This window comes from Panthera onca, chromosome D2, assembly GCF_046562875.1.
Source record: "Panthera onca isolate mPanOnc1 chromosome D2, mPanOnc1 haplotype 2, whole genome shotgun sequence".
NCBI classification, from domain to species: Eukaryota; Metazoa; Chordata; class Mammalia; order Carnivora; family Felidae; genus Panthera; species Panthera onca.
In genome coordinates this window covers 11,961,777-11,987,691 of record NC_138349.1, presented here as the reverse complement: position 1 = coordinate 11,987,691, position 25,915 = coordinate 11,961,777, and the positions used below count along the sequence as shown (strand labels likewise).

Genomic DNA, 25,915 nt, shown 5'->3' with positions numbered 1-25,915 from the left:
GCGGCAGCAGGCACCCAGCAAGGCGAGTCCCAGTCCAGGGAACACCCACTCGGCTCCAGGCTGAGAGAGAGAGTCTGAAAACCGAAACCAGCCCAGCGCACACCGACGACGCCCCTGAGGCTGCCTGCCCCGCCGGCCAGTCTCTGCCCGGGGACACCCGCGCGGGCGGCAGAGCCAGGGTGGAGGAGGAGGAGGAGGGGACGGCGGAGGGAGAGGAAGGGGAGGAGGAGGAAGGAGTGGGGGAGGGGCGGCCGGCAGAGGCCCCGCCCACGCCCCGCCCCGCCCCGATTATAGCCGATGACTCAGGGCGGAGCTCCGCATCCAACCCGCTCGCCGCCAACTTCTCTGGATGGGACCAGAAGTTTCTAGCCGGCCAGTTGCTACCTCCCTTTATCTCCTTCCCCGTTGGCAGCGAGGAGGCTATTTCCAGACACTTCCACCCCTCTCGGGCCACGTCACCCCCTCCTTTAATTCATAAAGGTGCCCGGCGCCGGCTTCCCGGACACGTCGGCGGCGCGCACCGCTCTCGAGCCGGCCGCAGTCAGCGAGCGACTCCGCGCCTGGAGGCCCGGCACCCCACGACCAGGCACCCCCCGCGACCCGGCACCCCGGCGGCCGCCCCTTCGGGCCGACCCCAACCCAACATGAGCGCTGCCACCCACTCGCCCATGGTGCAGATGGCGTCCGGCAGCGGCGCCGGCGACCGCGACCCCCTGCCCCCCGGCTGGGAAATCAAGATCGACCCACAGACCGGCTGGCCCTTCTTCGTGGACCACAACAGCCGCACCACGACGTGGAACGACCCGCGCGTGCCCCCCGAGGGCCCCAAGGTGAGCCGGCCCGCTCGGCGCCCCGGCCGGCGCCCCCCCCTCGACGGCGAGCGGCGGGGACCGCTGCACCACCCGGCCGGGTTGCGGGGTCCCGGGGCGCACCTGCGGGTGGACGCCCGCGCCCGGGCTCGGCCTGCTGTGCCCCGACGAGCCCCCGCTCCGGCCCGCCCTTGGCCGGCGTCGGGGCGAGAGGGAGGCCCCGGAGGGGAGGAAATGTTTCCCCCCTCCGCCGCGTTTGGTTCCCGGGAAGTGCGACCTGCGCTGTGGCGCCAGGTGCCGTCCACCGGCCGGATCCGAGGGACCGAGGACCGGGTGGCTGGAGCGGGCCCGGGCTCCGGAGGGGCGGCCGGCCTGGTCACCTCTGGAGGCCCGGGCCAGGCCCCGCCGCCGCCTCTGCCGCCGCCCGCTGGGGCGGAGGTCCCGGTTTCCCTGCGGTCCGCGCTGCGGCGGACGCCGGCGAGGGGGCCCACTCGCCAGCTTGGGGGTGGTCTCGCAGGTGTTTTGTCTCCTAAAATTCCTCAACTTGCTCGAGGGGCATCTTAACTGGCTCAGGCACAGAGTGACTCAGGGAACTGATGTAAATATACTCCCCCGTTTTTATATCTGAAATTAAAATTGTTTTCTTCTTTGAAACGATTTTCAATAATATATTTTAGTATGATTTGTTGAAAAACAAGACGTTCTTCTGCCAGGCAATTTCAGAACTAAAGATGTGAGACTGTCCCATGGTTGACCATTGCCTTAGGACATTGCCTCACGCTGGCGTGAAAGAGAATGGTTTTTGTTTTTGTTTTTTTTAATGGCATACATTCCCTTCCTTGTTATGGTATTAAAATACTTAGGATTTGTTTCCAGTAGATACACAACAAATACAGAAATACTTTCGTGAATGCAGCATGCCTTATTTACATATATGCAGAAATATAAACTCTTTAGTCTTTAGGAGCATGAAAATTTGGAAATAGAAAATTGGGACCAATCTGTTAACTTAAAAAATTACAACTAAGTGTGTTACTCTTCCAATTTTCCACAAATTTGTGCTTTTTCAAAATAAAAGTCTTGGCAAAAAGAAATACACTTAAAGAAAGGGTAATGATATACTGTCTGGGCAAAATTTTAAAAAGCCATAAAGAGCTGGTCAGTTGTTTTGAAGATTTAAAAATTCACAAAATTAAAAATGCTTTATAATTATTTTAGAAGAAATATTTGTATCATCCACTTTGATTTCTAAATGACAAACATTGATAAAAATCTGGTGCCCAACAGTGAGACGTAGGGACATTCAGCAACTTCCATTTATGAGAGTTGAATTGTATATTTATATCTGGAAAATTAGTACAAGAGTATGTAATTAGCTGGGATGGGTATAATCATATATACTTTTTTGTATGCCTGCTCAGCCCATTATTGGGTGAAACTAAAGCACATTTCAAACCAGCCCTGTTACTGCAGTCTACATGGATGTCGATCTTTGGTGTGGTGTAAAACTATCAGTTTGAGGCCTCCTTCCTATAGAGACGGGGACTGTCAGAATCTGCTATACCCTTTGTTGTAAGTGAAGGTCAAGTTTGAACATAGCCACTGTTAAGTGCAGTGTAAACCCAGAATGCCAACACTTTGTTTTTAGCATGAGACTCACCCAGCAAGTTGAGATCTTTGTGTACCCATCCGGTGAGTTGGTTAGGCTGTGGTTTCATAAACTCTTTTTAAAGGGGAAAAAACAGGTTAAGTAACTTACTTTCTTTCTTTTTTTTAAAGATTTTATTTTTAAGTAACCTATACCCAACATAGGGTTCAAACACACAACCTTGAGATCAAGAGTCACATGCTCTACTGACTGAACCTGCTAGGCACCCCGGAATTACTAGAATTCTTTTTTTTTTTTTCTTAAGTTTACTTATTTATAAATAAATAAGAGAGACAGAGACAGAGTCTCTGAGACTCTCAGAGAGAGAGGAAGACAGAGAATCCCAAGCGAACCCATGAAACCACGAGATCATGACCTGAGCCGAAACCAAGAGTCAGACACTTAACCGACTGAGCCACCCAGGCGCCCCTATCATTCTTAACAAATACGGCTACTAAATCAGAAGTCTGACCCTGGAAAAGGGGATTTGAAAATTAAGTCAGAATTTTAAAGTCAAAAGGCCCATGAAGATCTCTTAGCTCAATCTCTTTGTTTTACTGACAAAGAAACCCAGACAATTAAAGTGTGTCTCCAAAGGTCACTCAGTACCAATAGCAAAGAGAACTACACCAGAAAGTCCTGATAAGAGGCAGGGTATCTGTTCAGAAGAAGGTAGAAGTGTCTTGAATTTTTATGAAACTGAAGCGTGCAGGCTGGACTAGTTCATTGTCTTTGTGTCCTCTAGGCCACCACGTACTGGGTGGCTGACCTCTGTGCTGTGATTACTTGGATGGTGACGACTGGATATGATAACTCAAGAAATGAGTTCTCTTTACCAAATTAACTACTCGAGATTTGTCCGCATGGCACAAAACTTGAGAAAACTGACATTCAGTTTCTTAGCTCCTTGACCTTCATTGTTCTCATACCTGTGCTTTGATAATACACAGAACATCTGGGTGATTAATTCAGATTCTCTTACACGAATGACACTTTTTCTCCAGACTAAATACAACGGAAAATCTTCAGTACTGTTTCATATTAGAAATTGGCTTCTTACTTCGTAGTAAAAAGGGTCCTGGTGTACAACAAAGGGCGTTTTGGGGGGAGATGAGCTAAGAGGACCTTTCAAGCATCCTTATTTTCAGGAGGAGATGCCATCAGTCGATAAAGAGGAAGCCCTCTTTTGGGGACGGCAGCTTCTGGGTGTTTATGGTCTAACCTTGCTGGGAGAGGAGTGGCTTTCATGGAAAGGAAGTGACTACAACTCTGTTTCATTGAGTCTTGTACTCTGTCATTTTAGAGTTGATCCTCCCACATTGCTCTGAAGTAGTGAGAGTGACTGTCCCTAGTTTTACAGAGGAGGCAAGTGAGAGCAAGCGTCTTGCCCTTCATCGAAGAGGCAGGGCAGCTACAGGCTAAGACATTGGGCTTTACCTGACTCCACTCTATGCACCCGGACCTCCCCACCTGCAGTCTTCCTGGATGTCAATTTTCTGCACTCACGGGCTTGCCACTAATCTTCTGGCAAGTTCATTCTGGTCCAGGCCCCTTCCCTGGCAGAGAGGTTGGTGCTCACTCTGGAGTCTGAAGGTGCACAGCCGCCCCTTGCCTGCTCTCCCCTGATTAAACAGAGACCAGATGCTTTGGAGTACTGTGCTGTGCTACTCTGTCACAAACCTTCCTGGGACAAGGGGGGAGACCCTTCTCCCTCAGTGAGCAGGGCTTTCTAGCTCTGTAGACCTTAGAGGTCACCGGCACAGAATCCCGAGGCCGGCAGTCTCCTGGGAAGCCTTTTAAGAGCACAGATTACCAGCGGCCTCATCCCTCTATCTGTCCCCTGCCCCCGCCCCCCATGTTTAGTCCACATTGCCCAGAAATCTGTATGTCTGAAAGGTTTCCCTGATCCTTTTGATTTTGCCACACTGGCATTTGGGAGCCCCTGGTGGATGGTGATCCCATTTTGTAGGGGGAGGGGAGCTGTGATTTACTGTACCCTTTCCTGCATATGAGCCCTGGAATCCCTCAAGCTGTGCCTGTCTAACATCTAACTTGCATAGCCTTTGCCTGAGGCCCCATTTTGCTTCTTGGTGAAATTCCCTGGTGCCGACTTGCATGAGTAGGAACATGGGGATGGCAGTGCCCTGAGTCAGATCCAGGGCAGTCCCAAGACCCTCCTGTACCCCAGAAAGATGTGAGCCAGAGCATTTCCTTCCTGTTTGGCCCTCCCAGCAGAAGCTCACCAGAATAATCTGACAGATTACATTCAGGCCCTGGAAGAGAGATGTAGAAACATCCTCTCAGAGGAAATTGGAAATGTTTGTAGTTAGATTGAAGTGGAGAGACCCACTTATTCTGCTTCATGTTTAGCAGAGCCTCCTGAATTTTCTTACAGATGAGATCATTTTGCTCTTTGCAGATCGATTAGAAGCTCGTGGGCCTCTTAGCAGAATCAGAGCACAATCAGGAAATGAGTGGTCCTTCTCCCCTTTGTATTTCCAGCAAGTTGCAGTGATGGAGGAGCAAATTCCTTTGCGACTGATGAGCAGGGATTTGTTGGGGGGGAGGATGAAGAACGTGGGCCACATGCCTTAATGCCCAGCTCATCCAGGACCTCCATTTTACCCTCCAGAGAACAGGCTGTGTTTGGCAAGAACTGAACATAATTCGTCCCCCGTTTTGCAGCGTAGCTTTGCCCTTTACGAGGGGAAAGCCGGTACACAGGAACTGTGGCGGCATTTGACATTAGCCAGGGCCGAGGAAGGCTTAGCTCTTTGATGCTGTTGGGGCCGGTTGTGAGTCAGAAAGCTCCATACCACCGGTGAGACTTGATTAGCACTGTCCTCCTGTTCCCATTTCTGGAATGACACACAGTTGCCTTATATAAGGCACTCTACATATCTATTACTTCCTATTGGCATTTATAAACGGTCTGATGCTTATCATCAAAGGTAGGAAACCATGCATAACCCAAACCTACTCTTCCTCCTTTGCATTTTTGCTGTCTTAATGCTGCTCTTAAATATTTAAGACACCTTACGTAGGAAAACTGGGAGCAAAAGACAAAGGCCTTGCTTATTAGGAACCTCTGAGGACCCATTAATGCTGATGAACACTGAAGAAACCTCTAGCGACCTGATTATGGAATTCTTGAGCCCCTCCCTGCTCCCCCTTTCTGGCTCATCAAGTCTTCACTGGGTCTCCTCTTGTGCCTCTGATCTCAGACTCACGGCTTGACTTTTGAAGCTAAGCACTAAATCCCATCCTTTGCAAATATGGACATTGATTCCCACTGCTTGCTTGGCATTGTGTGACTGCGTGAGATATGTGATGTTACTAAGTCATCACTTATTTCTGTGTAGATTTCTTTGGGGGCCTTAGAAGCCAGGCAGCTTGTGACAGCTTCATTAGGGAGAATTTCTTTAGGATAGAATGAATCTAATATTTTTTCGTCTGCCAACATGTTTGTGTAAGTATGTGTATATGCACACACGCGTTTATATTAACATGTCAAACACTGGTTAGGGGCATTACAAACCTTATTTCTTTAAATCCTCAAAACAGGTCTCTAAGATAGAAACTACTAGGTGCTTCTGAGGCCTGTCAGCTGTGATAAAGTGGAAAGACTGTTGTGGCCAGAGGTTTACCCTCACCTTGCCCCCTCTGAGCCTGGCTGCTTCTCAGAACTCCTTTATACTCAGAGCTCACCAGGCACAGCCCCCGTTGATTAGAAACCACTTGTGTCTTGAGTCTGGATCTGACTTAGGAGATGGGCCCAAGTTCTTCATTCATTCGTTCCGTCCGAAATTGACAGAGTGCCTGCTCTCTGAAAGTCACAGTGTTCAATGCCATATGGAGGACAGTTCTGTCTCTTTCCGTAGCTGTCTCTGGGCAGCGTTTCTTACGTGTAGATGTCTCCAGTTGGAAGCAGGCTCTCCCTGCCCTGGACTCCACGTCACTTTGATTCAAATCTTTCTTCCAAAAGGCGGCACTTTTCTGCTTTGCCTTAGGGTCATGTCCCTGTGGGCCGAGAGTTCCAGGGGCAGGCTGTGTCTGTCATCTTTCTGTTTCTCAGTGCCTGGCAGGATCTACAGTCTCAGTAAGTGATTCTGTGCGGGGAAGGGTAAAACACGGGCTGGGTTCCGGAGTGGACAGGCTGGTAAAAGAAAAGCCACCCTTACTGAAGTACAGTCTTAAGCCCAGAGTGAATGTAAGTTGCCGAAAGCTCTATCTGTTCGTTCCAAAGTACTGCAGTGTTGTCCTGGGCTCCCAAATGTCCCCCAGGAGCCAGTTCCTTTTTACTGTATTTCTAAATGGGCTTTTCTCCACAAAGGACTTAAGTATTGATTCCCTGACTTCATCCTTATGAGTCTGGAGAAGCTCTTTTTTGTCCCTACCAGCAACACAGCATCTTGGAACAGACCTGCTGGAGAGGCTGGGAGCTCACAGCAGCCAGACACTGCTGATGCCCAGCTGCACAGAGAGCAGCCTCAGCACTGTCAAAGGAATCTCTCTCTCTCTCTTTTTTTTTCTCCTTGTGGCTGGCAGTAAGACCAGATACTGCACAGTGAAGCTTCTTATTCACTGTCAATTCAGAAAAGCCCAGAATTTCAGATTGCTCACTGCCTACGTCAAGAGCCTGTAAACAGTGTGGCTGCCCAAGAACTCCTAGCACAGAGCTGTGTCCCCAGTGACTAAGGTGAGACTTGCCACTGAAAATTCCCTCGCATCCTGTTGGAGAACAACCGTTTCCTATCTTGAAATAACTTCCTCAGTGTTCCTTAGGGTAGAATTGTAGACTTTTGGTTATTTAATTTAATTTAATTTTTTATTTTATTGTTAAATATTTATTTTTGAGAGAGAGACAGCGTGCGAGCAGGGGAGGGGCAGAGAGAGAGAGGGAGACACAGAATTTGAAGCAGGCTCCAGGCTCTGAGCCATCAGCACAGAGCCCGACTCGGGGCTTGAACTCACAAATCTCAAGACCATGATATCTGAGCTGAAGTTGCACACTTAACCAACTGAGCCGCCCAGGTGCTCTGATTTTTTGTCAATTATATTAAAGATTCTTCTTGGACACTGAATGGGTGAAAAAAGAATTTAAAAACTCCGGGGGTGCCTGGGTGTCTCAGTCAGTTGAGCGGCTGACTTTGGCTCAGGTCACGATCTCACGGTTGGTGGGTTTGAGCCCCATGTCGGGCTCTGCGCTGACAGTGTACAGTCTGCTTCGGATTCTCTGTCTCCTTACTCAGCCCCTCCCGCACACATTCTCGCTCTCTTTCTCTCTCAAAATAATGAACATTTTTAAAAAAACCTTTTTTTTTTTTTAATCCAAACATCGGGAGGCTAGGGAAGAATATGTGTGTGCAGAAGACAAGGCAGCTGCATCACTTTTTGATTAGTCCCACGGACCCTGAGTGTCAGAGTGGGACCAGCTCTCCTGCCCAGATGGAGCTGGGTTTTCTCCCTCCTGAGGCCCCGTGCTGGATGCGCAGGGCCGGCCGCGGTGACTCAGAACTGAGCGGGGCGCCCTCCCTCTCGCCTGCCATGCCTCGGCCAGGCAGTGACTCAGCACCAAGCACTGGCTCCCTGGCCCAGAGCACACTTGAACTGAATGTTCCAGGTCTTGAGCCCCAGCCCGGCTCGACTGGGCAAAACGAAATGCTTTCTCCCCTACTGCGTTTTACCCTGGGAAGATGAAGGGTTTGAAGACAGCCACAGTTATTATCAGAGTGCACGGTGTGGCAGGAATAGTGAAAGGGTTAATACGTCTCTGGCCTTGATGTCAGACACACCTGGGTTCTAGTGATCTCAGATAGATCACCCACTCTCTCCGAGCCTCAGTCTGCCCTTCTGTAAACTGGGAACACAACATTCCCTGTCCAGCAGGATTGTGACGATTAGGGGGATAGTGCATGGAGAGTGAGGAGTCAGGGCCTGACTGGACACGTGTGTATAACCCGCGGAAATAGTCACAGCCTCCACTAAGAAGTGGGAGAGGGCTCACCACATGGCAGACAGATGTGGCCAGACATGGGTCTGTTGGCTCCCAGGTGGGGCTCCAGTCTTGTTTCTCAGAAGCAAAGGCCTCTTATCCCCCTTGTACCACCTCAGCCGACTCTCTTTCGACCAGTGTCTGGATGCCCTCAGTACCCTCCCCAGGGTTCCCATGCCCCTCATAACTCAGGTACACGTCAGGGGAGTCAAATGAAGGCCGCAGGGCCTTCTGGGGCCTCACCCAAACCTACAAACCACAGCCCCAACCAGCTTCACCCCTGATTCATCCCTGATTCCTCAGCCGAGACAGGCCAGGAGGAATTGTGTTTCCTGCACTCTGCTGCATGGGGTGGCGTCTTAACTCTGAGTCTCGACTCCTTAAGGGGAGTGTCTCCCTCTGCATCTCTGCACAGGCCCCAAGACAGTTGCCAGGCAGGAACTAGGTGCCCGGTCAAGTGTTGTGGGGAAACTGAGCCACGTTAAAGAGGATCTGGCCATTTCCATTTGCACAGCTGTTCTGGCCCCAGCTCTATGGGGTGGAAATGGCACTGCAGGTGGAAGGAGAGAGGGCAGTTTTCTAATTGCCACCACCCTCTTGGGGGGGAGTGTGACTGTTGGAGGAATGCTTTGAGCAGCTGTTCAGGGCGGGGAGGAGAGTCCCCAGGAATTCCCCTCAAGGAATCATTGAACCAGCTACCCTTGGTTAAAGGGGCCCTTGCCCTAGCTGCTTTGGTGAATTGGAGGCTGGGGTAGGGGACTGTGTTTTGTACAACATGCAGGTCTAGTGAAGCCCTGCACCCTGATACCAACGAACACTTGCATAGTTGGTGTCTAGCAGACCGTAGAGCCAAGTGATCGATCCGTGTTCCACCACAGCATGAGACAAGTCCTCGAGAAACTCATGGAAATGGACCACGAGGGAGTCTCTTTATCTAATTCGGACAGTTTGCTTCCTGCTGTGGAAATTTCAGGTACTTTTCCATCTGTGATTCGTGATTGCAGATTGATTAGAGCAGGTGTTCCTACCCCCTTTTTTTTGGAAGAGGAACCAGTTAGTGCTTTTCATTCCCTGAAGCTGTGAACTTCAGGAGCTGGGCATTCGGTGACTGGGGTTCCTGGCTTGGTAACTGCCCCTGTGACCTTGGGCCACATCTGCTACGTGGAATCCTTGAGGAGGGCTCCAGGGGGTGGGGGAAACGGGAAGGCTGGAGGCTGACGCCAAACTGGCCAGCTGTGGCCCATGGTGCCTGGCCCCCGCCCTGGTGGGGGACACACTGAGACTGTTGGTGTGATACCAGCAGATGAATTCTGCTCCCGGCCAGGTCCTCCTGTCCCAGCCTGGCCTGGTTTTTCTCACTAGGTCTTGGGCGGGAGTGCAAGGAGCCCCAATCAGTGTAAGTTGGGTGTGGATTTGTCCTCAGGGCAGGCCCCCTCAGAGTCACTTGACTAGGGCTTTTTGGGGGTGGGGGGGGCACAGGGGGGTGGTGGTTAGGGCTCAGGCCCCTAGAGTGTTGGGCTGTGATTGCTTCCAGGTTGGAAAACACAGATACAGTTCCCAGCAGAGAAAATGGCACCCTTGCTAATTAGTGTTCTTAAGACGCTCAGATAAAGGAGCTTCTAACTCTTAGCAGGTTTATTACTAACTGGTGAGACCACTGAGGTTTTAGGCTTTGTAAACTATGGGCCCAACCAACTGTTTCTCGGAAAAGCTGCATCTACCAATAACTATTTGTGGAATGAAGGAACGTGATTGTGTAGGGCTTGGAGCACTTAGCTTACAAAGACTTTCTTGTGCCTTATTTTACTTCTATCTTGCAAAAATCCCTGGGAGATGTGGGGATTTTTAAGGCCTGAGAAACTGAGTCTTGGTAGCAAGGAATCCTGTCTGAGGGCACATAGCTGGTGAGCAGCAGGGTGGGATTAGAGTTCAGGGTGGCAGCTTGGAGCCCAGGGCTCATGCCGGTTCACTCCTGCTTGTTTGGACACAGCCACAAAGAGAAGAGGTGTTAAGTTTCATCCCTATAGAAAGTTTTCCCCAGTGGGAACACATAGGGACACCCAGCTCAGCGATCCCAGGATAAAATAATATGTGCTTTGATAACAGGCAATCAGATAAAGCCTGCAGTCACCTGTGGCTGAGTTGCATCTAGAATTTGTGGTCAGCACAGACTCTTGTCTTACCAGGAGTGCTGTACGGGGATTTCTATGGAGGTGGATTTTGCTTACTGTTCACAATTTACCTGCTATCCATTATGTGCCCCAAACGGGGTTTAGGCGGAGGGAGAGACCCTTTATCACAATCCAGTGGGAACTGGAGGAATTTTGAGTTAGTTGTGGGATATATTAAATTGGCAGTGATAATTTCTATGACCTGAAATACCAAACAGAAAGTTTTGGAAGAATGTTGAAGCTCAGCTATGTGCTCTAGAAGGAGGTTTTTCTTCTCCGTTTCCTGGCTGCTAGAAGTGAGCCAGGCTACTCAGTTTTGATCCAGGTCCTGCATATATGGGGAAGTCAGGATTCCTGTTTTCCTCCATCTTTTTTTTTCTTTGTTTTAGAAGTTTTGAAGTGTCATTAGTAAAATTCAAACCCTGACCATTGTGAAGGCTCTTCTGGCCTAAAAACCCAGTTAATGGCTCTGTGTCCTACTTAAGACTCCAGGCCTGTCTAGGCGGAAGTGCTGTGGGGCAGCCCTAAGAGTTGCCTTTGTTACTCTTCCCCTTCATTCAGACGTGCTGATGGGAGCTGTAACTTGTAGGTACCGATAACACTTTGAAGAGGGCTGTGCCGTGGAGTTGAGTTTAGGGGTTTTCAGGGATCAGAGGCCACTCAGTGTACAGGGAACTGACTGTGGATGGGTCAAGGCAAACCCTGCTCCCCGGCTGTCCCCAAAGCAGCTGAGGCCATGAAAGTGCAATGCCCCAGCACAGTGGTTGGCATATGCCTTGTAGGTACCCAAGAATGTTGTTCTTGCCCTGCTTTTAAGGCACAAGACGTCCTTCTTGGGGGTTGGAGGGTCAGCAGCCTCCTCTTCATTTAGGACATGAAACATTAGGGCACTTTGAATCCCAGTGACTTCTGTTATGATTTATGTTTATTCATTTCTTGAGAGAGAGAGAGAGTCCGAGCAGGGGAGGGACAGAGAGAAAGGGAGACACAGAATCCAAAGCAGGCTCCAGGCTCTAAGCTGTCAGCACAGAGCCCGATGCAGGGCTCGAACCCACAGGTCATGTGAGATCATGACCTGAGCTGAAGTCAGATGCTTCACCGACTGAGCCACCCAGGTGCCCCTGTTATGATTTAAGTGAACACAGTTAAGAGTGGTCATTTTTAGATTTCTGTGACACCAACTTCTCGTTGTTTTTGAGCTTTATGTAGACATTTAGAGGTAGAGGGGACCTTGCAATTAGAGCCATGGAGAATGTCAGGGCTGAAAGGAACTTCACTTAGATCAGTGTTTCTCAATGCAGTCCTGGTTAGCTTCACCACATACCTACTGAATCAGACTTCTTGGAGTTGGGCTTGGGGTCTGCATTTTTGTGCATTTTCTGGGTGCTCCTGATGCCCCCTAGAGTCTGAGAACCACTGCTTTACAGAGCATCTGGGTCTCCCCTTCGATTTTAATAGCTGAGAAAACTAAGGTCCAGAGAGGGGATGTGGGCTGCTTGCATAACGAACATATTTAGGGGCAGATCCAGGATTAGAACCAAGTGCAGTCTCTTTCCACATCTCTTAGCTGCCCCCTTAGTGTACATTGTTAGTAAAAACCAGCAAAGTTTAGACGTGCTCTTAAGCAAGCAAGACTTGCGGAAGTCCAAGGGCTCACCCAAGCTCAGAATCTGATCCCAGGCTTCTCTGATAATAATACCTTGTACTTAATAGGGCAAATTTTGGCTCATCTGGGGTAATTTTTCCTGCTTTTTATCCTGGCCATCTCCTGGAGTTGTTTAGTGCCCTGAGATATGCCTCAAGATTTTCCTGCAGTGCAAAGCAAGGGAGAAAAATTAACCAATTCATTTTATAAATGAATGCAGTGCGGTTCCTAATTGGATCTTGTATATAGGGATTCCTGATGTCTTTGCCCAAGATATAGATGGTGAGCAGAGCTACACTGGTCCTTACTCCTTAAGAAGCTACACACACAGGACCTTTGAGGGCAGGACCTGTAGTGGCCTGCCTGGTCACGTGATCACAGCTCGCCCCTCCCTCCCCAGAAGACTAACCCCAAGGCAGGGGCGATCCCTGGTCCCCACTGAGGTCAGAAGGGGGGCAAGTAGCAAGTGCTATGTCGAGGATGCTGGCATAACCAATAGGCTTTTTCTGGACGTGCTTGAACTGTGAAAAGACTTCTTAGGAGACTAAGGAGGCATGTTCTAATATTCTAGGAGGATCATAACTGTTACACATTTGTTTCTTTTACTTTTGTCATTTTAAATTTTTATATTTTGAGGCGCCTGAGTGGCTCATCAGGTTAAGCATCCAACTTCGGCTCAGGTCATGATCTCACGGTTTGTGGGTTCAAACCCTGCATCGGGGTCCGCGCTGACAGTGCAGAGCTTGCTTGGGATTCTCTCTCTTCCTCTGTCTCTCTGCCTCATGCTTTCTTTCTCTCTCAAAATAAGTAAACTTGAAAAATTTTTTAAGTTTTATCTTTTTTTATTACACTCGATGAAAAGCACCATCGAAGTACAGGAAGGGCAATTTAATTCTTTTATGTGGTGCTTTTTTAGTTAGTAAAAACTGAAGCATCTGCTACTGACAAGACTCTAATGATAGAGTAGACATGTGAGAAGATGGGTTGGGCTCAGTATTCCTGGTGTGGACCTTACTCTAGGCAGGAGCCTCATTTTTGGTTTAAATTATGCATTCACATAGAAGCGTTTAGTTTTCTATTCTGTAAAGCTGGTATGGTTTTTCTGCTTACCTAAACCTAGTGTTTTCCTAAACAAAACCCCAATCAAAGTGGAAGGGGAGCATTCCTTTATTTATTTATTTATTTATTTTTAAAATGTTTATTTATTTTTGAGAGGGAGAATGAGCAGAGGAGGGGCAGAGAGAGAGGAAGAGAGGACCCAAAGTAGGCTCTGCACTGACAGCAGAGAGCCCGATGTGGGGCTTGATCCCGCGAACCGTGAGATCACGGATCATAACCTGAGCCGGAATCAAGAGTTGGAGCCTTAACCGGCTGAGCCACCCGGGTGCCATGGGGGAGCAGTCTTTTAGATGCGAGGCTCATGAAGAGACATGTGGTTTGTTACCGAATGGCACAGATGGGCCAACTCAGACGGAACCCAGAGTGCAGAACCTCAGGGTCCCCAGGCCACCCTTCCTGTCGCGGCCTTCCTGCTCGAGCCAGCAGGCGCCGACACCTGCCAGGCAGCCCCAGGCTCGGAACGGGAGTCTTGGTAGCGGCCCCTTTCCCCTCGCTCCTACTGTCTTGCCAGCCTTTCCCCGCATTCTCCTGCTCGCCCTTCTGGGTCACCCTTCATTTCCATGCCCTCAGCTCTGCTTTGCCCACACTTCCTTGCTCTCGTCCCTGACTCTTCCCTCATCTCCTGAGGCGTCCTGGTTTTTCCTTCTGGCTCCTCCCGTCTTGCCGAGGCATCTCTCATCAGCAGCTCTCGGGATGGTCAGGCCTCTGGGCCTCCAGCCTTACCTTCTTCGGCTCAGCACTCACCTTCATGCGCTGTCCCCTTCCCCTCTGCTGCTCGAACGCCGCATCCTGCCTACAGTGACCACAGCTTTCCTTTACCCACCAAACATGGCACTTCTTCCCAGACCCAGGTGGAAGGAATATTGGCTCCAGGAGGTAGTCTCTGCTGTCACCTCCTCTGGGCAGGCAGAAATACTCTTCCTCCCCTCCCTCCTTCCTTTGTCTTCCCTTTTCTCTTTTAGTTGTACAGAAGATATTCAGCGAGATGCATAAAATGCACAGCTCTTGGCAGGCGGCGGCGGTGCCGTCTGGATCCAGGGGCTTCCCCCAGGAGGCGCCAAGCCTCGGCCAGGCCTATCTTAGGTTTCCAGGCCCTGGAAGGGGCTGAGTTGGAGGCACAGCTAACAGCCGGCTCTGTGGGGGCAGTGGGGTTGGCGGCCCTCACCTGTTGAAGCCGGATAGTGCGGGTGGAGTGACAGGGGATGGGCAGTAGGGCAGGGGGAGGTTCAGGGAAGTGTGTATTTCGATAGATCTGTACATAGGCATATACCTGTTTACCAGCATGCAGAAAAAGAACATTTCCATCCTCATGGAAAGGTTCAAGACCCTCCCAGTTACTCCCGTTTCCTACGGGGCAGTCACTACTCTGAATCTTCTATCAGTTAACTTTGCTCTTCAGTTTTGATTCCTTTCACACTTTGGGGTCTGTGCAGCATGACCGTGTGCCTGTTTGGGGAGTGAACTTGCATGTGTTGCTGCCTTCTGGGCATCCCCGTTGGATGTGCCCTCCCAAAACCTCACAGCAGTCCTGCCAGATAGATGGGTGTCGCTAGCCCCGTTTTCTAGGTACGGGCATCAAAGCTCACAGGCTAAGAGAATTCCCCCAGATCACAGAACTGTTACTAACAGAGGTCAGACCGAACTGGCATCCTAGCTAAGACAGCCCCATCCTAGCTAGAGAAGCCCATCGTTTCCCCCACCCCCTTCCCAGAGCCTCCCAGGCTTTCTCTGTAGTTTTGCTTCCTGTTTGTTTGTGCCGTAAACTGTCTCGAAAGCCCCTAGTCGGCAGGAATGGAGCTTTGCCAGTTTGGTGACCCCCATAGTACCCAGCGCCCGAGTAGCGAGATGGTCACTGGGAGATGGTCACTGGGAGACGGTCGGTGGATGAGGGCTTCCTAACTGCCCTGCTCGAGGATTGTGCAGGCAGCTGAGGCTTGTGTGCATGGCTGGGAGGGAACAGTGAGGCCCCCAGGCAGCCAGCACAGAAAATGCCCAGGACTTGTCCAGGCCCCGGCTTCAGGCTGGAAGGAGGGGTGTCCCAGCGAGGGGATAAGATGCTTAGATGGCGCGTTATGAGTCCGCACTGAGTGGCACTGGGTTTCCACGGCGTCTCTTGGTGCCTTGTCTCAGGCAGGGATCGGATTTTGAATGTGAGGCCTGGACCCACTCCCTGCTCTTGGGTGACCTGAGAGCTAAACAGGCTGAAGTAATGTCGCCACCCTGAGCACGTGGGTATTCTAATCTGAGAGCGCCTGTCTGCTGGCGTCCCCAAGGACACAGCGACACCCTTGTCTCTTCTTGTGTGCAGGAGGCCCTCCCCGGGGCAGGGGCTCAGCAGGAAGGAAGCAGTTGATGGGCCTGAAAGAGTGAAGTTTCAGGGTCCACCGCCACTGACTCTTGTGCAGGAACACAAACACAAGGCAAAAATCACAGTGGTCTATCACTCAGAATGCAAATCAGCCCTCAGCTTTCCTTCCTTGTGACTGGTTTTGCAGCAGTGAGAATTCTACCCTGCAAACTCCTGGACCCTCTGTCTTTGCCTCTGTAGCTCAGCCTTCTTAAGGAAGGGGAGTTCTCCTCCTTAATAGTCAACCTACCCAGAGGTGCGTCAGGGGTGCAGTTCTGTAGCTGCCTTCTCTGTAAAGGCCCTTCTCGTGTTCCAGGAGATGGTCCAGACTGGAAATCCTGGGGGTCCCTGACTCTGGTTGCCTAGCCTGTGTTTGGTGAGAAAGGACATTGCCCCGTGAGTGACTGACCGGCCTTGTTGTCTGAAACCAGATCTTCCTCTGTGGTACATCTGGAACTTGGCCTTCTCAAAGGGTCCCAAAATAGCCAGGCCGCTGAAGGGACAGCTTCATGCGAGAACATGAGAGGGACCCCGGCCACTCCTCGCCGGAGCAGAGCAGGCTTTGTTGGCCTCCTCAGACCAGCATAATTAATCGTCGGCTTTCGTTCTCCCCCTGTGCTGCCCCCGCACTCCTCATCATCTCCCTTTCTTGCAGCTTGTTCTGAAAACGTCCCCGAGTAGGCAGGCTCGTCCCACAGCCGCTTCTCTGCAGAGGTGTTCAGACTGTGTCCTGTGTTTGGGTCCAGCACAAGTCCGTGTTAGGAAACGCTAGGACCTTTGAGGAAGCGGAGAAGCTGGCTGTGGTGTAGTGAGTTGGACTTGAGTCATCCTCGCACCTTCTGATCTGGGTCTCTGATTTGGGGGACAGTCAGTGGTTCTCCTACGTAACTGCTGCCGCTTGTCACCCATAAAAGGAACCTGTCTGACCAGTTTGGGAAATTGGGACCTCTTGGTGCTCAACGGATACCTTGGCCCAACTGCTTTCTCTTGAGGCCCCTAATTCTTAAACTGCTGGCCATAAGCAGCCGTGTAGGGGACGGGATGTGTGATAGAAACGGGGTGCTGCGAGCTGTCTGTGTTCAGCCGTCTTGGCTGCTGCTGGGGGGCCCAGAATCACTCTGGGAGATGGGGACCCTTAGCACCACGCTTTTGCCACTTCGGGGTGCTTTCTTCCCAGTTCCTAACCACCCTGTTCCTCCTTTTTTGTGTTTTAGGAAACACCGTCTTCTGCCAACGGCCCTTCCCAGGAGGGCTCCAAGCTGCTGCCCACGAGGGAAGGCCAGGCTGTGTACCCCCAGCTCCGACCAGGCTACATTGCCATTCCTGTCCACCACGAGGGTGTGGACATCCGGCAGCCGCGCCCTTCCTTTGTCTGTTCCCAGCCCGGCACACAGCGATTCCGAACCGAGGCGGCCACAGAGGCTCCTCAGAGGTCCCAGTCACCTCTGCGGGGTGTGGTGGAAGCCACCCAGCCAGATAAACAGTGTGGACAGGCGGTGGCAGCAGCTGCGGCGGCCCAGCCCCCAGGCTCCCACAGACCTGAGGTAAGGAGAGCGGGCTGTTGTGTTCTGGGGGCAGGCCCCGGACCCTGGGGCTAAAGTGCAGGGCATCCGGGCCTGGCCTGCAGCGGCAGAGGTCACCCAGCAAAGACAGCACTACGGCCACACGGTGTCCCCCCCGCATTTCACAGCTGTGTTGTTTCAAGTGGGCAGGGGTCACGGCTTATCTTTGGGGTTAAGGAATTGGGCTTCACAAGGGTAAACAGCTTGGTCCAAATGCATAAAGGTACAAGTGTGGCGTTTCTGGGACCGGAAGCCTGGCCTTCTGGCTCCTAGTCCGGTGCTTCTTACTCCTGCTGGGCTGTCTGCATCAGCACCACAGGGATAGCGATGTGTTCTTTCACTCAGTTCCCTACTTAGGGGTGAGTATTAACTGCTTGGAGCTCTGTTGATGGGAAAACGAGGTGCCATGCCTGCCCTCACCGTGTCCCATGGTTTCAAAGGAAACCGAAAATAAAGAGTCCGGAAGTCAGCTGCTTGATGATAGGGTTTTATTTTTAAGCCTGAGGCCAGTGCTTCAGTGCACTAAACTCGAAAGGGTTCTTAATCTAGTTCTTAGCCAGGGATTTGAGGGCCGGTGGACCCCAGTAAGATTCCTGAGCAGTAAGTAAGCCGTTCTGGGTTTCCTGTCTGCAGATTATCCGGCTGTATCCACTGGCACTGTTTTTGAGCACAAATCCTCCGCTCCGTGTCTGTGCCCAGAGTTGGCATTGCCTCCCTCAGCCCTACTCTTTTCCCTTTTCAGAGTAGTACCTATGTATGTAGTATTTTTGTTGTCAAAATCAAAAGTGACGCATCAGAGAAATCTTACCAAACTTGAGCTGACAGGACCCTTTGGAGCCAGCTGAGGAAATACGCACCTGACTTTCTAGGTGGTCCAGGGGCTGGCCACGTGGGATGTGCTGCTTCCGGTGCTTAGCTCGTTCTCTGTAGATGAGCAGAGAAAGGGTTAAGGAAAGACGTGACCTGCAGTGACCACAGGTGCGGCAGCAGTCAGAACCAGCAGGCTGAGCACCACCGCGTGCAGCCCAGGTGCCGAAGCATATCCACAGACGGTCTTACCGAATCTTCTAGTCACCTCGGGGAGGGAAGGGGCATCTGCTCCATACTGTAGATGGGGCTCAGAAGGCGATGGAGCTGGTAAGAATTGGAACACTCCAGACTCTAGAGCCCTGAGTCCTAGCACCACAGTTTGGCGATGGAAGGTTTACAGGTGGAAGGTCCTGTTAAACGTGTTACCCCGAGGAGGCACGTGATGGAGACGAGGTTAGAGCACCTGGGTAGAGGGTCACTCATGGAGCCATGCCTCTACCCTTTGTGTCTCCTAGCGATCTCAGTCTCCAGCTGCTTCGGACTGCTCGTCCTCGTCCTCCTCGGCCAGCCTGCCCTCCTCCTCCAGCAGGAGCGGCCTGGGCAGCCACCAGCTCCCCCGGGGCTACATCCCCATCCCCGTGATACACGAGCAGAATGTCACCCGGCCGGCAGCCCAGCCTTCCTTCCACCAAGCCCAGAAGACCCACTACCCAGCTCAGCAGGGTGAATACCAGACCTACCAGCCCATGTACCACAGGGCCCCGGGGGATGACTGGGAGCCACGGCCCATGCCGGCAGCGTCCCCGTTTCGGTCTCCCGTCCGGGGTGCATCCAGCCGGGAGGGCTCCCCGGCCAGAAGCGGCACACCGGTGCACTCCCCTTCGCCTCACCGTGTACACACCGTGGTCGACAGGCCTCAGGTATGGAGTTGGTGTCAGCAGACTGACTATGGCAGCCCCTCTCCCGGGGCTGAGGAGCTCTTTGCAGGGGCCCTGGTTCCTCCATTGGTCGTGACCAGTTCACACACTTGTTACTGGGGGAAAGGGAGATCCTGGAAATGCCTGATCACCAGCAGAAGTGCAGGACAAGTGCTGGGAACTCTCAGTACTGTCTGTAGCTTTTGCTCGTTTTTCAGTGCGGCTGCCTTTGGGGCAGAACTTCAGCCACCGTGAAATGGCTGGACAGCAAGTAGAGTGTCACCCACATACGCTGTCTCAGTGTTTCAGTGCCCACCACGCTTTGTGAAGGCGCTTCATAACCCTTCCGCATCCTAGCCGCAGCCTCGTCTCCAGTGCTCCAGACGGCTTGTCTCCTCCTCACGGGTACCCCTTCTCCCCTCTTTCCATTCTTGTCGCCTCTGTGCCTTTGCTCAGGCTGAACCAGCCCCCTGTGATGCCATTGCGATCCAGGTTTTCCCCATCCTGCAGGGGACAAGCCAGTGTTGCCTCTTCCATGAAGCCTACTCCTCTTTCTCATGGCACCTCATCACAGTCCCTTACAGCTCGGCCCGTGAGCACTCTGTGCATTTCGGAAGTGCTCATCTTACCTGTTTAGCTCAGCTCGGAGCTTGATGACAAGGACACGTCTTCCACCTCTCTCCCTGATGGCAAAGGACCGAGTTGCCTGACTGATGATGAGCCGGCTGGCTGGCTGGGAAACGTTCCAGTCTGGTGAAGTTGCAGGCACAGACCTGCTCATTCTTCAGGGGCAACTCGTGGGCACGTCCTGGAGGAGGGGGTCGCTGGTGTCAGTAAGCTTGGAGCTTAGCAGAGCCTTGAGCAGCCCTGGGACCCCACCTTGAGCAGCCGAGTTCGTTTCCTGCCACAGTTTTTATTTTTTTTTTTTTAATTTTTTTTTTCAACGTTTTTTATTTATTTTTGGGACAGAGAGAGACAGAGCATGAACGGGGGAGGGGCAGAGAGAGAGGGAGACACAGAATCAGAAACAGGCTCCAGGCTCCGAGCCATCAGCCCAGAGCCTGACGCGGGGCTCGAACTCACGGACCGCGAGATCGTGACCTGGCTGAAGTCGGACGCTTAACCGACTGCGCCACCCAGGCGCCCCCTGCCACAGTTTTTAAAGGGAAAGCCCCTTGTAGACAAATGCGGGGTGTCTTACTATAAATGGTGACAGCACCGTTGTGTGGTTCTTTTTTTAGCTTCTTTGTATAGGAAAGAATTTCAGCCTTACAGAGGAGTTAACAAGAATCATACAAAGAAACCCAGTCTACCCTTCATCCATATTCACTGTTAACATCTTGCTGTATTTGCTTTGCCATTTCTTCTCTCTGTATGTATCGTCCACGTGGTTTCTTTGTTAGAGATTTAATTGTAGATATCATGCTCCTTTACCCATGAATAATTCAGCAAATATTGCCCTAAGAAAGACCTTTTCATTCATAACCACAGTACAGTTACCAGAATCGGGACACTTAACCTCCTTACGTTGTTACCTGATACACAGTCCACTTTCAAATCTCCTTGAGAGCAGTTTCTCCTGCTCCAGGATCTAATCTAGGATCACAAGCGCTGCATTTAGGTATCATTTCTCTTCAGTCTGCTTCAATCTGGAACAGTTCTTCAGCCTTCCTTTGCTTTCATGACCTTGACATTTTCAAAGAGGACAAGCCATAGAGCAGTCCCTCTTAGGAGTTTCTAAAGTCATTTTTCTCAGGGCGCCTGGGTGGCTCGGTCAGGTAAGCGTCTGACTCTTGATCTCAGCTCAGGTCATGATCTCACAGTTTGTGAATTTGAGCCCCGTGTCGGGCTCTGCGCTGACAGTGTGGAGTCTGCTTGGGATTCTGTTTCTTCTTCTCTTTACCCCTCCCCTGCTCTCTCGTTCTCTCAAATAAATTTAAAAAAATAATAAGAGTCATTTTTCATACCCAGCCCTTTTAAGCCCAAAGAGGGGTGTGTGGCTGGTTCCTGAATGGCAAGGGCCAGATTTGAGGTCATGTGCATTAGCAAAAGAATCTGATGGAAAAGGATGTTGCTGGCATTCAGATGGCTAAGTAGCCACCAGGTCCTTCCTTGGGCTCAGGAATCCCAGGAAAGAAGTGCCCATCTGCAGTGCTAGAAAAGCTTCCTCTCATGTCTTTCCCATATATTTCCCATAGTCGGTGAAATAATATTTAATCCTGTTTCTGCTTCCCATAACCTTGTTTATGGTGCCCTCCTTTTTAGTGCTTGTTCAGATTTCTTTTTGAACATGTGCAAAGATTTGACCTAACTGAACATTATAGTGGAATTTAGTATTTTAGTATCTCTTATTTCCCAGTTCATGGAATTAGGGTGTCAGTTTTTTTTTTTTTTTTTTTTTTTTTTAAGTTTATTTATTTTGAGAGAGAGAGCCAGTGGGGGATGGGGCAGAGAGAGAGAGGGAGAATCTCAAGCAGGCTCTGCACTGTCAGTGCAGAGTCCGACATGGGGTTCAAACCCACGAACCGTGAGATCATGACCTGAGCTGAAATCAAGAGTCGGACACTTAACCGACTGAGCCACCCAGACACCCCTCGGGTACGTGAGATTTTTAAAGGGTTTTGGCAAAAAGACTAATTCAAAACAGTATACAACTCTATGTGTATTGAAACATTATTTACAATGGCCAAGATATGGAAGCAGCCCAAGTATCCATTATGAAGAAAATGTGGCATGCATACACACACACACACACACACACACACACACACACACACACACACACACACACACTGGACTATTACTCAGCCGTGAAAAGGAATGGAATCTTGCCATTTGTAACAACATGGATGAACTTAGAGGGTATTATGCTAAGTGAAATAAGTCAAATGGAGGAAGGGAAATATCATACGATTTCACTACTGTGTGGAATCTAAAAAACGAAATAAAAGCACAAGCAAAAAGCCAAACGGGCTCTTAAATGCAGAGCACAATCTGATGGTTGTCAGAGGGGAGGTGGATGGGGGGATGGGCAAAATAGGTGAAGGCCATTAAGAGGTATAAACTTCCAGTTATAAGATAAGCTACAGAGATGAAAAGTACAGCGTAGGGAATATTGTGGCAACATGTGGTGACAGCTGGGGAGTGCGCTTACTGTGGTGAGCACCTGTAATGTGTGGAAGTGTCGAATCACTGTGCGGTCCACCAGAAACAGTGTAACACTGTGTGTCAGCGACACACCCATAATAAAGAAGCGGGGTGAGGTATTCACCTAGATGCTAGGAAAGCTAAGATACTTGCTTTAAGCATAGCCCTTTTTCAAAAATACCACTTGTGGTCACATTAAAAAGTATGGGCGGCCAGGAGTCCGTGCAGAGATGCGCAGCTGGGTGTTGGCTCTGGGCATAAATGTGCGCGGCAAAATCCTCAGAGTTAACTATTTTAGGCACCTTGCTTATTCTCAACAAATAGATCAGTCTGGGCAGAAACTGCTAGGCTGTCATAGCTTTAAAAAAAAAAAAAAAAAGATTAGGGAAGCCTGGGTGGCTCAGTCGGTTGAGTGTCCGACTTCGGCTCAGGTCATGATCTCGCGGTCCGTGAGTTCAAGCCCCGCGTTGGGCTCTGTGCTGACAGCCCAGAGCCTGGAACCTGCTTCAGATTCTATGTCTTCCTCTCTCTCTGCTTCTCCCCTGCTCATGCTCTGTCTCTCTTTCAAAATAATAAATATACATTAAAAAAAAAAAGATTACAACTCTTCTGAAACGGGAGATGAGACTGTCACACCCTGAACAGAACTGTCCACACAGTGTAAGGAAGGGCACATGTGGCAATTATTCCTCCATGGCTCTGCCACCGAGATTCTGAGTCACCCAGGACTTTGCTTTGGGCTAAACTAGCTCAGCAGTCAGCGAGTTTTTTGATATTTTCATTTTGAATACTACATTGGTTTTCTTTTCGTTGCCCTAAGAATACCATCTACAGAAAAATTCAGTGAATGGTGACAGACCCACACAGTCGAAGGTGATGGGTGATGAGTGGAAACAAATGGTTTGGTCACATCACAGGATCAATATGTTTTTATTTTGTGACAGTATTTGGTCGACTTTGAAAATCTCTTTTATACGTTAAAGCCATTCCCCAGTTTTCTTTATGGTCTGTACTCACTACAAACAACTGCCTGTGACTCTCAGCCAGTTATTAAAAATATCTCTGTGTCCTTGCCTCCTCTCAGCAGCCCATGACTCATCGAGAATCTTCACCTGTTCCCCAACCTGAAAACAAACCCGAAAGCAAGCCAGGCCCAGTTGGACCAGATCTCCTTCCTGGACACGTCCCGATTCAGGTGATCCGCAAGGAGGCAGATTCCCAACCTGTTTCCCAGAAGCCCCCACCCGCCTCTGAGAGGGTGGAAGTAAAGGTTCCCGCTGCTCCGGTTCCCCATCCTCCCAGCCCCGCCCCTTCTGCTGTCCCCTCGTCCCCCAAGAATGTGGCTGCAGAAGAGAGGGCAGCCCCCAGCCCCGCCCCTGCAGAGGCTGCACCTCCCAAGTCGGGAGAAGCTGAGGCGCCCCCAAAACATCCAGGCGTGCTGAAAGTGGAAGCCATCCTGCAGAACGTGCAAGGGCTGGAGCAGGCCGTGGACAACTTTGAAGGCAAGAAGACGGACAAAAAGTACCTAATGATCGAAGAGTATTTGACCAAAGAGCTACTGGCCCTGGATTCAGTAGACCCTGAAGGACGAGCTGATGTCCGTCAGGCCAGGAGAGATGGTGTCAGGAAGGTTCAGACCATCCTGGAAAAACTTGAACAGAAAGCGATAGATGTCCCAGGTCAAGTCCAGGTTTATGAACTCCAGCCTAGCTCCCTTGAATCCGATCGGCCACTGCAGGAAATCATGGAGATGGGTGCCATGGCCACAGACAAGAGTAAGAAAAGTGCCGGAAACGGAGAAGATCCCAAAACTGAAACCCAGCAGCCGCCGGAAGCCAAAGAAGCAGCGACGGCAAACCCCGGCAGCACGACAGACACAGCTGGTAACGCAGCGGCACCGTAGTCTCCACTGGACACAGATCAGACCCGGGGACTGGGAGCTGGCGGTGTGCTTTAGGGAATTTTAAGTTGCATGCATTTCAGGGACTTTGAATCCGTTTGTTTTTACTTTTCATAGGCGCTTGGTACGCAGTAACTTGGGTGGAGGCCACACACACTAATTAAAGGGCTAAAAGGAAAATGATGCTCTTCTGTATTCTTACTCTGTACAAATGCAGCAGTTGCTCGTTTCAGAACTTTCACCCCATTGCTTGGTGGCGGGGCCCCATCTGTGCGCGGGCACCACGTGTGAGCCACGCTTGTACTCCGTCTTTGCGCAGCTCTGGACCGAGGGAGGCGTTTGGCTGGTGGATGGGCTGTTGATTTCCCATCACACAAACACGAAACCCATTTTTCGGAATTGTTGCTCTTTTGTTGGGATGATCTTCATCTCCTAGCTAAAATACCTAACCTCAGATAGAATAAAATGTGCAAGGAGCCCAGGAATATCTGTATGCTGGATGACTTTAATGCAACATTTAAGAAAAGTAAAATAAAGTAATAATCAAACTCACAATGTTTTTTGGTGATTTCTGAAGTGTTGAGGAGTGTCAGCATCAAGATTGTGTCTCCCTGGCTTCAGTGACAGCGACAGACACATTTACTAGCCGGCTCTGGGATCCACAACGTGGATCCTGGCCCACGTCGTGAGAATGAGGGTCCATCACTTTTGCGTCCTCAGATGGCAGCTGTTTCCTGGGAAGACTCCGGGCTGTGCACCCAGGTGATGGGACTGGACCGGCCACACCTCTCAGGATTGGCCCAGCCCAGGGATCACTCGGGCAGCATCTCTGCTCACCCGGGCCACCCTCAGGCCTCAGGGAAGGGCTGGGCTGGTTCCAAAGCCAGGAGAAAATCAGTCCCTGGTGTTGCCGGAGGCTGACCAAAGTGTTCTGTGGAGTCCAGGTCACTGGGGGGTGGGGAATGTGTTCTGTGAGAGCCTTGGGGTCATCTTTATCTGACACTTCTCTGAGTCATCTAACCAGCCTGGGTTTATCTTCCCAGATTGGGTTCCTAGAAGCCATTGGGGTTAAGATCAGATTTACTCAAGCCGCTGGATAGAAGATCCCTATTTGTATGCCCGTGTGTTTTGAAAGCTTGGGAAGGACCACAGCCCCTGAATGGGCTAGATTTTGGTGTTTTAATTGCTTGCACATAAACCAAAAATGGAAGAGAAGGATAGTCCTGAGACCTTGGAACTCCCGTCGCATGCTGACTTAGAGCCCCCGTGCCGAATTCCTCACGACCGTATTGAGTTTAATATTGGTGCCTGACGATACTGCACAAAAATACATGCTGGTGTCGTTGCCACTCTTAGCTCGCTGAGAAAGGTTGAAGTCATTCTGATGGGAACCTGCCAGCATCATTCCTGGGTGAACTAGTTTGGGGAGTACAAACTGCTGATGACACACCATTGATTCTAGAAACTTGAAAATGTGCAAATAGGAAAACGGGCCTCTTGGGCTGTTTTTAAAATGAACCAAAGATAAAGAATGGGACCATTTCTTTTTGGTACTTGGGCATCTGTTCTCAGTGGACCTTAACATTAAGTTTCCCTGGGTGATTATGAATTGGACTGATGTTATTTTTACCACTAAACTTACCTGTAGACCTTCACTGTAGTTAGAATATATTTTCAATCATCCAAATTAGATGGTACCTGGGTATCAGGGCAGGAATTATCTGGCATGTGTTGGTCGTCCCTGGGTCCTGGATGGAGGCAACAGGCCCTGTAGAGCTGGCTGCAGGGTTCTTGCCAACATAACTGTCTTGGCCTCTGTAGGAGTCAGGGGACAGATACCCACTA

The 25,915-nt window shown here is 50.6% G+C and overlaps 1 protein-coding gene across 2 annotated transcripts; it reads left to right on the top strand.

The window, feature by feature from the left end:
- Nucleotides 1–247: 247 nt before the first annotated feature.
- On the top strand, nt 248–24,625 carry BAG3 (BAG cochaperone 3). Of its 2 annotated transcripts, none has more exons than XM_060641344.3 (4): nt 248–830; nt 16,949–17,278; nt 18,622–19,026; nt 23,258–24,625. In XM_060641344.3, the coding sequence occupies exons 1-4, from the start codon at nt 645–647 to the stop codon at nt 24,071–24,073; spliced, it is 1,737 nt and encodes a 578-aa protein (XP_060497327.2). In that variant the 5' UTR covers nt 248–644; the 3' UTR covers nt 24,074–24,625. The 2 variants fall into 2 exon arrangements, with proteins under 2 accessions (XP_060497327.2, XP_078291004.1); XM_078434878.2 differs by having other exon boundaries at nt 250–830; nt 23,255–24,625.
- The last annotated feature ends 1,290 nt before the right edge of the window (nt 24,626–25,915 follow it).

What these genes read in the sequence shown, in the direction of transcription:
- BAG3 (XM_078434878.2), top strand. Translation starts at nt 645, where the DNA reads ATGAGCGCTGCCACCCACTCGCCCATGGTGCAGATGGCGTCCGGCAGC. An exon ending in TGCCCCCCGAGGGCCCCAAG is followed by an intron (nt 831 to 16,948) that starts GTGAGCCGGCCC and finishes TTTGTGTTTTAG; the next exon opens with GAAACACCGTCTTCTGCCAA. An exon ending in CAGGCTCCCACAGACCTGAG is followed by an intron (nt 17,279 to 18,621) that starts GTAAGGAGAGCG and finishes TGTGTCTCCTAG; the next exon opens with CGATCTCAGTCTCCAGCTGC.